Here is a 14,435-nt window from a genome sequence, read left to right on the forward strand (position 1 = left end):
GACGATGCCATAATCCCCATAGACTGAACACTTAGGCACAGACTAGTTAGGTAATTTTATCACAGCTAACGAGAGAGGCCACATTTGAACCCAGGTCTGGGTAGCCCCAAAACTTGTATGCTTTCTCAACAAATCCTAGGCAGCTTCCCCTGTTTCACCAAGTGTGACTGGCCCCATGTATCTGTTGTTTGCCTTCATAAAGCCATTAAGAGTGGTCTTTTACTCTCTGAGCCCTTTTACTCAATAACTCTTTCAGTTCTGGATGAACCCACCTAGGGAAGCCACGGAGAGCAATTCCATGATGACAGAATCAGCACCCTTTGTATACACCACAACTTGGTTGGAAAGCGGGTGGCGGACCACCACGGACATTCTTTTTCTTACTGAGTCGAAGGGCAGGATGTGTAGGAGTTGAAATGTTAAGGGTCCCAAAGCAGCAAAGTCCACCATGACCTGCTCTGGTGTCCGGGACTGTAAAGTACATCGGTAAGCCCTGGCGGCATACACTAAGGCCGCTTCATCTGGGCTCTCGGCCTCATAACACAGGTTCGAGGCCAAAGGTTGTCCAGGGAGGGAATCCACCTTGGCATTTGTGACGCCTGCATCACCATTTTGTTTCTCTGTGTCTGTAGGGCAAGCTGAGTTACCAGAACCCTGAGGGCTCTCGCCTGTCTGTGGGCACTCTTCCTCCACAGATGAAGACAGTTTCATTCGACTGAAGAGAGATAGTCTGCTAACAAAGGCGTTGGGGACCCCAGAAGATGGTTCTTTCCCACTGGCAAGAGATGGTGAACTTGATCTTCGGACAGACAATCTCTGGAAGAGGTTTTTAATCTCTTCCAAAGACTTAGTTGGCATTCCACTCAGTGTAGAGAGTCTGATCTAGGAAAGAATTTGGGAAGGTCTCAGTAATACAGTCAAAAGCAGTTTATAACAACTTTGAAGTCAAACTAGGAAAAAATTAGATGTGAAATTACCATTCCCTTAAATAGCTAGCAGCTTGCTTCATGCTGACAACTGTCACCGAAAACATTAATAATTAAAAAAAAAAAATTATGAAAAATATGTGCTAATATTGATGGCATTATGAATTTCTACAATATTTAGGAAGACATTTGACAACTGAAAAACAAAGTGCTAATATTGCTAGCAGTGTGCATAATTATAGCAATTTTTCCTAATGAACTAATTTAAACTATAGAAAATCCATAATCTTTATTGTATGCATCCTAGCAATAACAATTTAAAAATTAATGTAAGCAAATTAAGTATTCAATAATAGCATATTAGATTATAAAGACCAATTAATTAGATCCTAAAATTTTCTCATTGAGAAATGCCCAAGGAATTAGAAAGTTTTCTCCTTAGATGATTAATTTTATGATAGTTTGAGGGACTCATGATGTTCAATTATCAAGCTTACTAGCAACACAGAAATGAAAAGTGAAGCTCAGTCACTGATGAGGTGTCTATATTCCACGTGAATTCTGATTAACTCCTTATTCACTGCTTTTCTATCATTACCTTGAAATATCATGAAACTTAGGCTCTTATAAGCCCACAGGGATTTTATTTTAGGCCATAGAACATTATATTTTGGGGGGATAAGGCATCAATATTTCTTAAGCAGAAAACACCAAAAGATGCTTACTTTGGAAATAGATGCATGTGAAGAAGGGTTATATTGGGAGAAAACAACACCCAGTGATTTATTCTCTAATTACATAATCACTTTTCAAAGAGCAACTTTCTAGTTGAAATATCATAAAAATACAGTTTCTGATCAAATGAAAGCTTAATTGGAAATAAATTATCTTTATGTTAAAGTTGACCACCTCTGAAGTTGCCAAAAGAAAATTACCTGATGAAAAATTAAATTTTAATTGGGTTGTGCTGCAAATTGACTTTTAAGTGGATGTGTGCCAAAGGGGAGATAGTTATACACACGGAAGTCAGCACAGCAAGTGGTGACTCACCAGTCTCTAAAACAAGTTTTTCTTTTTAATTGAAAATGAATTTTCCATGAATTCTAAGCTACAAATAGATGTTAGTGGGAATTTCAGAACCTGGGTATATTACAGATGTACTGGATTATAGATTGACTGCATTAAAACTAACCCAACTGGTACATGAAAAAGGGTACATTATCATTAAATACGATAATGAATCCAATACTTTATATTTTGCTTGATGTAGTGCATATGATGTTGGATATCTCAGAAATCTCAAAGAAAGCTTCAATTTAGTAAGAAAACTAAAGCAAAATGAAGACAGCCACATTCCACAAGAACCATTTTCATCAGCTACTCTCCTAGAGGCAAAATAGGGTAGAAGCACTGAGCCATACTTCTTGGGTTCAAATCCCACCTCCCCCACCAACCCATTATGTAACCCTGGGCAAGTTACTTTACCTCAACTGTAAAATAGGAAATAGCAGAGTGACAGTACCTAATTCATGGGTTGTTGGGAGGATTAAACATGTTAATACCAGTAAATCACTTAGAACATTATAAGTGCAGAGCGCGGATTAAATGCTGTATAAATAATAAGCTGCTATTATTAGCGGCTATTACTAATTATTCACATAAAAACCAGTACAAGTACATTTAAATCCAAAGTTCTCTTCTGGAAGATGACCCTTGTTTGCATGAGGGACTTTACCTTCTGTCGTGGTTGGTTAGGAGCAGAAACCACTACTGTGTTGCAAATTGCCAACGCAATAAAGAAGTCGATAATGTACAAAGTCTCCATTGGTGGATTTGGGATGGTCTCATCTAGTGAGGTAAACAGCTGAGATGTTATTTGACTAAATTTATCCAAAAGCCTGGTGTCTGGTACCACATCTGTTTCCTGGAGATCCAATAAGACAAAGTGTTGTTACTGAGAAACATCTGAAAATGAGAGTTTTAAATCTACATGATTAGTAGTTTTTATGACCAGAATCTATAAAGCATGAGACAGTCAACTTTATTCTTCAAAAAAAGATTCATAGTAAGTGAGAATAGAGAAATAAAAGACAGAAAAAAAAAAAAAAAAGGAAAACCTGGAATGTAAAATATTAATGGAGACTGCCTTGACTATGAACTTAAACTAAAGATAGGAACAGTGCCTTTCACCAAAATCTAGTTGAATGAGTGTTTTCGTATTTTAAAATACACAGTACTAGAGCTATATATTAGGACCTTACCTTGGGCATAGGTTCATCCAACAGTAACCGATGAGTATCAATTCTTTTTTTAAAAAGTGAGGGTATAATTCATACCATGCAATTTTAACAAAATATTTTATGGCTCAAGTCACCACTATTGTTAAAAACTAACCTTCCAAAATACAAATTACTATGAGGAGGTTACCAGATTTAATCAGCATTTCCTAGTAATATTTTACAAGACATTAATAAAGGTTCCTTGAAGAGATTTCCAATCATCCAATATATTTGGCAACTCTGCCCTGTGCCTCCCTCTTAAAGATTCTTGGTATAAATTGTCTCTAAGAATGTGTTATTGGAAGAAAAATACTCCATTTTTTCAACACGGTATTTTTCACATTTAAGAGTATTAGTTTTAACAAGACTGTTGTAGTAGAAATCTGTTTATAATCTACAGAGGGTACCCCAAAAAATGTATACACATTTTAAGAAAGGAAAAAATTGTATTAGTGTTGTAATACTCAATATATACTGGGGAATTTAATGACTGCATGACGGAGAGCCTGTCCTGTGACCATGACAATAAAAGAGCTATGAGAGCTGGCCAAAGCAGCGGCTATGGTCAGCAAAACTATGTTTACAGAAAGTACTGTCAAATGTGAGAAAAATCTAGAAACTCAGGACTATCCAAGATCCTAAAAGCATCATCAAACAATATATAAAAGAGCCCAAAAAAAGATTTAAGGAAAGAACCATGGAGCATTCTTCCACTTTAGTTGGTCTCTCTAAAATAAGTTAATCCCTAGTGACCGAGATATTAGCTGCTGACTGGAGAAAAGTATGGATTCACCACATGCAATTCCTGTGTATGCGACTGTATTTATAAGCATTTTTCCTAAGATCCAAACCTCCTCACTGAGATCGTGTATTACGAAACTGACTTTTGCTCTTTCTTCTGTGATGGACAGTTTCTGCCTTCTCTGAACTCCTATTGCCCCGAGAATCAGGCCCACACCATTTGGCTTTAAATGATTCCATGCACATGTATGTCTCTCCCCATAGAGTCGTAAGTTCCTTTAAAGGAAAGACTGTATCTTATTGATCTTTGGATCCTTAACTCAGTACCTGGCACACGGATAAGCGAGAAAAGTTTATTGTTGCCCATTATTACAAAACACTTGCTGATTTTACACTTCATAAAGAAGGGAGTGGATACGATAGGGGAGGTAGATAAGTTAGAAATGAGCAGGAGAAGGAAATCTCGCCCAGGTTAGAAAGCCCCTTGCTGCAGCTCCTACGTGGGTCAAGACCCCTTTGCAGCTGCCCTCACTTAGGGCACCAACGCCTTACTAGCCCAGCAGGATTCCAGGCTCATACACACCCCTGAATCAAAGGGATGTGTTGTTAGAAGCCAGAGAAGGAAGGAAGACATCCGGCTTATCAGAGTATACATCCTGCTTATCAAGACCATTTCAGTGAGATTTTCAAACAAACCATAAAAAGAAAATTGACAGAAACTGCCTTGAGAACCAAAGGGAAGACTAGGCACCTCAGTGGGAGAGGAGGAGAGATAAAGAAGGGAGAAGGGGAGGCAATTCTACCCATAGGAATCAAAGCCTTCATACAAGAGGTCTTTCCCCCGCTTGGGATTGGTCCCCTCCCCATGTTAGAGTGTATATGCCTTTACTAATAAACTTCTTACTATCCTATACTTGCACAAAATGCTGTCTCTCAACTGAATTCTTTCCCTCCAGAAGAAAAAGAGCCGAGGAATATCATCACAACACAATAACAGATAAACAAGACTAAAAAGATGTTGCTCTTTAGAAAACAAATATATAAAACCCTCCCACTGGGCATCGAATAGACATTTTTTTAAATGCAGAGGAAAGTTATGCTAATTAGAGAAGACAGAGCATGATGTAGATAGCTTCCTATAATTAACAAAGCCTTACTTGGTTTCATAAGAGTCCAACATCCTTGTCCTAATTTCATGCAACACCTATTTCAAATTTTAGATTTGCCTCCATGATTCACATTATGCCTCCCTACCAGGTTGCAGATTTCACATTCAGGTTCCTTTCTTTCTTTGTACCCCCTATATAAGTACAATTTAAACAAGCAAACACTGGCCAAGACTCCTCTTAGCCCTCTAATGGTATCTGCTGAAGCTTTTGGGTAGCTTTACTACATAGCGAATGTTGTTTGTTTTAAAACTGAGTGACAAGAACCCACTTTAATTGTTTATGCAAAACCTAAAATGCCCGGAGTTTAATAATGGACAAAGATACTCTCCGCGGGAGATAAGGCTGCCCAAGGCAGCTCTAATACTGTGCCCTACTCTCCATCTAGTTCCACCTGTCCCTAAGGTTTTTATTTCATTTTCCACTGCCACTCCCACTCCACTTTTAGGGACTCAACCCTCTACTTCTACAACTTTGGCTTAAGTATGCACACAAGTGCCTTCTTCTGGCTCTCTCAGATTCCTGATACCATAGACCTAAAGGACAAAGACAAAGGCCAGCAAGCACACACTGATAACCCCTCCTCCAGTCCCGGGGTTCTGAGCCTTTGCACAAGCCCCACGCCACCTGCTCCACCTGCCTTTCCTTCCTTTTCTACTCTGTAAACCCCTACTCATTAGTTTAATCCTAACTCGTTTCCCCTCTCTTGTGCAGCCTTTCTTGATGCCTTCTTACCTCTTCAGAGTTGATCACTCTCTTTTTTGTGCCCTCACTATACTTTGCATTAACAAGTATTACAGCATCTCAAATATAGGGTTGTATTTTTATTTATTTGTAGGTCTGCCTCCTCTACCTAGAACAAACCTGAAGGGTGGAGCATGTCTTACTCATTTTATATCCCAGTGTCTAGTATGATGCCATTTTCTCCCATTAATCCATTAATTAACTAATTTATCCCTTAAATAGTTGAGCTATGGTATCAGGCACTCCTCAAGGAATGAGGGGGCCAGAGGATGGACAGGGTCTGGGCTTGCATGGAACTCACACTCTAGTGGGGGGAGATAGCGGACGCAAAACAATAACCTATAAACAAATAAGTTGCTTATAGATTGAGACAAAGAGAGATGAGGAGGAGGGAATGGATGGAAAATACTTTGGATTGATTGGGTGGTAGGGAAGTTTACTGAGCAGGTGACATCTGAGCTGAGACCTCAATGACAGGAAGGAGACAGCCATACAAAGATCTAGGAAAATAGCAATTCAAGTAGAATGAACTGCATGCTTGCTGAATGAACTGGAGAACTAAAGAAGCATAAAAACAATGAATTAGAAAGTAAAGGTTTCTACTTCTAAAAGAGATACTAAAAACCCAAGACTCATGAGCCCCAGTGACACTCTAATTCCCAAAGGCTAACACATCTTTGCCAGCACCTCGCCTCAGATCCTTGCTCTCTGACTCTCAACCTGCCCCCCACCCCCACCCACCCAAAAGGTGCCATCGTACAATCTCCCATTCTAGATATCACAGCTCTCAGTGTCCTCTCAAACTGATGTTTTTAACTTGGGCTCCACGATTGGGCTTTTGGAATCATATGCAAAAATTTTTGCAGATGTTAATTTTTTAGGTCAAAGGACCTATAGCTTTCTCAAAACAATCTTTAGTCTCCAAAAAGAGTAAAATCAGCTGGTCTAGAGCAAGAATGATCTCATATTTCAAGGAAGACTTCTTTAGCCTATGTAAGGGTGTGGTATTGAAAACACAACACAAAACAACCACCTCAGAGTATCTGTGAAGCAGAGTGACACATGGCATTGGCGTATAGGGCAAGTGAAAACAAAGTGGACTGAGTGGAAGGCTGAGCCTGTTAAGCACCTTCATTTAACCTTCAAAAATACTTTGTTGAGATTGGACATGTGAGACACTGAGCTAGATGTCAAGGATGCAAGACCAGTAAGTCCTTGCTCGTAGGGAGCTCATGGTTTGTGTCAGAGGCAGAAATAAGACCAAGGGAGGGAGGGAAAATGTACACAGAGCTCGGAAGGTGAGAAAAGAGTTTGGGAAGTCTTCATAAGAGAGGATAGTTAAGGTAGGTTTTAAAGGAATAGGGATTTCATCAGATCTGGTAAGACAGAAGCAGACTGTAAGGGCAGAATAAATTTTAGACAGGAGAAATGGTATAGATAAAAACACAGACTTTAAACTAAGAAATAATTCTTTGTCCCAAGAAGAGAGCGAGGCTGGATGAGGAACCCGAGAGGGAGGCTATGGCACAATCCACTTGGTTGCTAATACCTTGCTATTCCACTAAATGTGAGTCACTCTGTGGTTAACTCCAGGTGGGTGGAAAATGTAAAAAAATCAGCAGAGGAATAGGGAAAAAGATAAAAGAGAAGAAAATCTATATTTCTGATAGAACCTTAAAGTGAGTACAAAAAAGAGGTTGTGTGCAGTCTTTCCCTATTTCTTTTTTTTTTTTCAGAAGTTGAAGAAAAATTAAGTACAGATTTTAGGAATAACCCGACATATGGCAAAGATACAATGTGACAGGTTTTATATTCTTAATGCCACAGAAAAGAACTAAATGAGTTGCACTGAAATGATTACCGTGGCTGCTGCAATTTTTCTTCGCAAATCTGTCTGCCACGAGCCTCAAGGCCTCCCCCAGGACAAACGAGACCGCTGGGGTCTACTCAGGTCACATCGCAACTATGAAAATCGTACAATAAACTCAAGGTAGAAACTGACTCTACGTTTCCCAAAGCTGATTCATTCATGCTACGCCACCTATTTTAGAGATCACCAACCAGTTACCAGTCTCACGGCTGGGGAATCCACGTAAGAGTTCATAAAATATGGAAGGTAGAAAAGGCAGTCGAAATTTTATAGAAGTAATTTTAAATGCAGCACTTTTTATTTCTAGTTCTTTCATACAAGTATCTTTCTTTATTCCCAGCTTCCACATGGTCCTCTCTATTCTTTTGCAGTAAAATGCATATGTCAGTGGATGTGACTAGACAGTTTCAAAACTTTCCTCTGGGACTCAGGTGAGCTCTAAAATGGAAATATTAGAAAATGTCCCTCTGAAGACTAAAAATGGGGAAGAGGACGCAGGTTTGGTGGGATTTGGGGGAAGATTACAGAAGATTAAAAGGCCTTGGAGGGTACCAAAAGGCCTTTGGATTTCCCTCTGATTTAGGCATATTTACCCATCTAAGAGATAACTGGTAAGCCTTGCTGGTTCTGAGAGTGAGCCATGATCCTTAAACCAGGGCAATTTTCTTCAGGCTTAGACGTGATCGGCCCTGACTAGAAATATTACAGGTTTTTTTTTTCAGAAATGATATACTATCTCTCATTGAATTATCCCCAAAATTAGAAAGTTGTGAAATTGTTTGTTTATACTTCTAATTATGTGTATGGAAATCACACTGAACTGCAATTACGTAGTCTCTTCTCAGGTGGAAAATACAGCGGTGTTTGGCTCTGTTATAATTATGAGGATGTTCTTTCATTATTCATTATGGACGTACAAGATTCAAGTCACGCATTCACACTTACAATGGGGCTACTGAAAGCAGCCTGTCTGGAATGAAGCACTTCACTGGCTCCTTCTCCACTTCCTAGAGCAGAACAGCTCCCAGCAAGATGACTTGAGGATTTACTTCCCAAAGGCCCATTATGAACCGTCCTGCAGCTGGGAGCCTTCAGTTTTGCCATATTGCTGAGGGAGCCACTGGGAGCGTCTGCAAACTCCTCATCTTCAGAGACAGCTTCCTGATAGGACTCTAACCTCTTGGCTGAGGGATAAAAATCACACTGGGTCATTACCTGAGAAGAACCACTTGCAAGTTGACTATGTCAGGCATTTACTTAAACAGCTATTTCACATTATCTCTTGCCTTTTCAAACCTAGCCTCCAAAGTCCCCTCCTCCAATACCCTTATTTAATGAACTTGCCTCAGGGAGAAAAGTAGAAGTAATCAGATAGGAACTCCCTTCTTTTCCCATCATCAAAACTACCAACTATCTACATCTGTATCCAAACTCTCTGTCTTCCCTCCTACTACTATAGATCAAGTTGCACACACCAAACTCTCCACTTGTGATCTGTACCCCACCCCTCTGGGCTTCTCAAGCACTTCACTCTTACAATTCTCCCCTTTCATTTACACCAATCTCTCCTCAAATAATCTCATGGCTTTCTGTCTGTGTCTCTCCACTGACACTGCTACTGCCAAGGCTGTCGATGAGCTCCACGGCACCAAATCCAATTATTACATCTTATCTGAACCCTTAGCAAAAACCAACAGAGTCGATCATTTTCTCCCTAAAACAGCTCTTGGTTTCTCTGACACCATGCGTTTTCCCTCCTACTTCCATGGCTGTTCCTTCTTAATTTCTCCTGCTGTCTTCTTTCCTCCTCAGTCCTCAAATAGTGCGTTGCTGCAGGATCTCCTTCCCTTCTCCACCTATTTACTATTCCTTGCTGATGTCATCTGGTCCCACCTTTGAAATATCATCTCAGTGCACATGACCTCCAAACTTATACCTTCAACTCTGACCTCTAATTGGAATCCAGGCTCATACTCATATATCCAACTCTCCAACTGATACTTCCAGTTGGATGTCAAGGAGGCTCTTTAAGCAGATTATCTGTGTGGCTCACTTTCTTACTTCCCGCAAGTCTCTCATCATGTCCTCTCGTCAGTGAAGGCTTCCCAGATCTAACCACTTATTATAAATCCGATCCCAGTATTTACTACCATCTATACACTATATCTTGTTTGCTTTTATTTTTTGAATATAAACTCCAAAAGGAGTTTTGTTTGTTTTGTTAATATGATATTGCCAGAGCTTAAAGCAGTGGTTGATAGATATTCAATAAATACTCGTTGAATAACTAAATAATAGAGATCTTAACTTTGACATGGAGAAACCAGAACTCTCCCTCTTCCCCTCAAAGTTACTCTCTCTAGTCTTCCCCATCTTTGCAAATGGTACCTCACTATTTACTTAGTTAATTATGCCAAAAATCTAGGATTCGCCCTGATTCCTCTCTTCTTCCTCAGCCCTCATATTCAGAGCATCACCAACAGCTGTCCACAATTCATCCAAAATATATCCCAAACATCTTCTCTTCCTTCCATCTCTATTACTTTAGTCCAAGCCATCATTATCGCTCAACTGGACTAGTGCAATAGCCTCCTAACTGGTCTCCTTGGCCCTTAGCAATCCATTCCTCACACAGTAGCTAGAGTGATCTTCCCAAAAGACAAAGCAGATCACATCACTCCCTGCACCAAACTCTCCAGTGGCCTCACGATTAAGAATAAAATCTCAACTCCTTTTCTTGGTTTACATAATTCAAAATGATCTGACCTCTGCTGACCTCTTTTTCTTACCCCCATTTCCTCCACTAAAATCCAGCCTCACTGACCTTCCTTACTTTGAAAATTGCCAAGCTCATTTCAGCCGAGGACTATACTAGCTACTAATGAACTAGCTGATTGGAAGGCTTTTGATTCCGAACTTCAAGAGTATGTATTAGGTTGGTGCAAAAGTAATTGTGGTTTTTGTAATTGTTTTTAACCTTTTAAACTGCAATTACTTTTGCACTGACCTAATAACTCAGATTTAGGCTCTAATGTCCTCCTTAGAGCCGTCTTGCCTGACCAACCAATCCAAAATAGCTTTCAAATCAGCCTATATCATATCACCCCATTTTTAATTCTCTGCAAAGCACTTTTCACTATTTAATATTTTTGTTGATTTAAAAATTAATTTATTTGTGACTATTTTCTCCAACAGAAGCTCTGTGAAAGCAAGGGCTTCAAACGTTTTGTTTATCATTATCTCCTGAGTCTGGAATACAGAGTAAATAATCAGTAAGTATTTGCTTGTTGGATTGTTAGTTGTCTGTATGCTGTTTAGTCCATGGACAAATTTCTAAGCTGTGAGGTTTTAAAACGTAAAATGATGCTGTCAGGTGTGTTTAATACAATTACATATGAGTAAGGGGCTACTTCCAAGCAGCAACATTCTATATGGAAATATCTTCTAGGCAATGCTTTTGCTAGAAAACACTGAAGGTGTAAATGTTTTCATTTCAGTGAAAATAGTATGTCTCAGAATTAACAATATGTCTCCCCAGAATTAAGTTCTCAGGAGAACTGGCTCCTACCATTTCTCCCTTCAGCATTCAGTGTGTGTCTGAGAGTGTGAGTGTGTGTGTGTGTATCTGTGTGTGTGTACATGGGCTTGTTTTTAAATCATTACAGAAAAGACACCAGAAGCTCTGGATGTGTTAAGAAGTGTTCACAGGGAAAGTCAGCACCTTCTAGAAGCAGTGCAACATTCCATGGCTCACAAACAGCTATCAGTTACAGTTCAGTCACGACAGCATGTGATTCTCAATCACGTGGTGCATGAGGGGTCACAGAAGAGAAGTACTCACAGGGCAGGAGCAGGTATATTCAGGGACTGGGCTGGGAGAAGGCTGGTATTAGCCCTCTTAAATGTTACAAGTACAAAATTTTAAATACTACAAAGTATTAAATACTACAAAAAATAATGCAGTGCTTCCCACCATGTATGTTATCAAACATTACTGCTGTAAGATACCTCCTGGAGTATTTTAGGAAATACTAACCTCACAAATGGGCATAGAGGTTTAGCTCCAGTGACGTTCACTATAGCACTGTTTACCAAAGCAAATGACTGTACCTAAACGAATGGTGGAGTAGTTGTATAACTTATGGCAATTCTTACATGCAATATAGCATAACCACTAGAAGAATAAGGAGAAGAGAAAGGGGTCATGATGAAGTCTTGAGAAAAATGGGTATAAAACTAAAAGCACACTGTGATGCCACTTTGTTTAAAACACATACATGTTAACGTGTGCATGAAAACAACTCAAGAGAAATGCACTAAAATGTTAACAGCGGTCCCCTGTTTGGTGAGAGTTATTGATGACTTAAAAATTTTCCTGTTTTGGCTTACCGGAATTTTCTATAACATTCTTTTTGTAATAAAAATATACGAAGATGAAACAAAACGCAAAGTCTCATTATATCTAATATGACTAGCTATTTTTTTACATTTATATAGTGATTATGTTTAATGATTAAGATTTATAGTGATTATAAATACTTGACATTTTATCCTGCACACTCACAGGTAACAAAAAAGCTGGCTTAAAAATATATGTACCTAGGAGAAACTATAGTTTAATATATATTTTTAAATTTGGGGCAGGGTGGGATTTCTAAGTTTAACACTACTGGCAGCAATCATAATATTCATAATTTTATTAATATTTATAATTGAAATTTTTTCTTTAACAAAAATATAAAACTTCTAATAAGTGACTCCTTAAGCAAAGTGAAGACACTATTGCAGGCAGAATTCTAAGACGGCCACCAAGATTCCTGCCCTCCTGGTATGAATACCGTGTGAGTATAACGGGACTTCACTTCTGTGATTACATTATGTTACATGGCAAAGGTGGCGGGATTTCGCAGATGTGATCAAGTCCCTAATCAGTTGAAGTTGAGTTAATCTAAAAGAAGACTATTCAAGGTGGATACGACCTCATTAGGTAAGCTCTTTAAAAGAGGGTTATTAAAGTCAGAGATTCAAAGCTAGAGATTTTATTGCTGGTTGAAGCAAACGGCCATGCTATGGTGGGCTGTCTCTAGGAACTCAGATGGCCCCAGGCTGAGAGTCAGCAAGAAAGAACTTCTGCCCTCTACCCTCAAGACTCAGAATTCTGCCAAACATCAGGGAGCTAAGAAGAGGCTCCTCAGCCTCAGAAGATCACAGTCATAACTGACACCTAGATTTCAGCCTGGTGAGAGACTCTGAGAGAGGACATAGCGCTCCTGTACTGACTCTTGACCCAGAGGCCAGGAGATGGTATACTTGTGTAGTAAGCCACTAAGTTTGTGGTAATTTATGTTGTAATCGCAAACTAATATAATAATAAAAAATGAACCAGAAAAAATATTTGCCACGTATAGAAGAAAAGGATAACATCAGGGCTGATATTAACATTATTTAACTGGTTCAATCCAGTACACAAATGAAAATGAACACTAGGCCCAGACCATCTAGTCTGGGGCATACGAGTCCTGCCTTCATAGATAAAACCTACCTACAGATGACTGAGAATAAGAAAAACTCATTTGTAAAATAGGAAAACAACATGATCACTTTATCAAGGAAATTAAAATGACCAATAAACATATAAAAAGTTAAACATCTCATTACTAATCAGAGACAAATTAACACAATGAAGTGTTAACTCTGTCTTCAAAAATCACGGACTGAAAAGAATAACTTCATCCCAATATGGCTGGCCATGAAAAATAGGTATTATTTTCTTTTATTCTATCTATCATAATTTTTAATCTTACTTGTCTATCTCTTTGCCCAAATTCTAAGCTACATGAAATCAGGGACTCATGCCACATATTAGGAGCTCACTAAATATTTGTTGAATGAACAAGTGATCTTAATTGCAAGTACTGTTATAATAGCAAACTAAGCTTGACCACATACAAATTAATACTATGCATTTAATGTTAAGTTACTGAGTTGAAAAAAAAGTTTATGCGATATTGTTAAGTAAAAGAACCAAATTGCAAAACATTATAACATGTTCTAACTCATAAAAGGGAAAATGTGTAAATATATATGTTCACATATAGAGAAATATGCATAAAAAGTGGATAGTTATATATTCATCAAATTGTTGGATGGTGGTTAACTCCAGAGAGTAGGGCTTTAATTTGTTTTGGACACTTCTCAGAATTATCTTCACAGGAGCACATACTATGTCTATAAATAACAAAATTAATGAAGTTGCTTTAAAGAAAACTGTAATTTATATGTTTACTTCCTTAGTGTCAGAAGTTCAGCTCATCTTATTTTTTCTTAAACTAGATGTTGTTAACTAAGAATCAATGAATACCTATGTGCTGAATGTTGGGGTTAAGGGAGCATATAATCCCTTTGGAATTATTTTCAAAATTCTTTTTAGGGAGATGGTTCATAGTTTCCTAGATTCTCAAAAGTATCTATAACGCAATATCACCATCACCATCTCCAACCCTTGACCTTCTACCATTACTGGTAATTTACTTTTCTTCAAAAGAAACCATGGCAATAGACACTTTGACTTTGACCTATTAGCTTTTGAAGGGATGACAATTAAGTGTAATGCCCATTTGGGTGAATTAAGTACCCAATGCATAAATATAACATTTCTATGCTAGAATTATCAAATTTTTAAGTGAGTATAAAAAGACCAATGTTAAAG

At 38.5% G+C, this 14,435-nt stretch overlaps 1 protein-coding gene across 3 annotated transcripts in view; it reads right to left on the minus strand.

Annotated features, from left to right (window-relative positions):
• Positions 1 to 14,435, minus strand: part of ATP10D (ATPase phospholipid transporting 10D (putative)) — a 102,221-nt gene that overhangs the window by 31,171 nt on the left and 56,615 nt on the right. For all 3 annotated transcript variants that reach the window (XM_088789883.1, XM_088789884.1, XM_074324640.2), the window contains 3 exons: positions 8,672 to 8,910; positions 2,662 to 2,850; positions 273 to 882 (listed from right to left, as the gene is read on the minus strand). In XM_088789883.1, the coding sequence (XP_088646009.1) occupies positions 273 to 882; positions 2,662 to 2,850; positions 8,672 to 8,910 (1,038 nt within the window). The remainder of the gene's footprint in view (positions 1 to 272; positions 883 to 2,661; positions 2,851 to 8,671; positions 8,911 to 14,435) is intronic.

Source organism: Rhinolophus sinicus, chromosome 1 (genome assembly GCF_057876585.1).
Source record: "Rhinolophus sinicus isolate RSI-liver-muscle chromosome 1, RSI-T2T, whole genome shotgun sequence".
In the NCBI taxonomy this organism is placed as follows: Eukaryota; Metazoa; Chordata; class Mammalia; order Chiroptera; family Rhinolophidae; genus Rhinolophus; species Rhinolophus sinicus.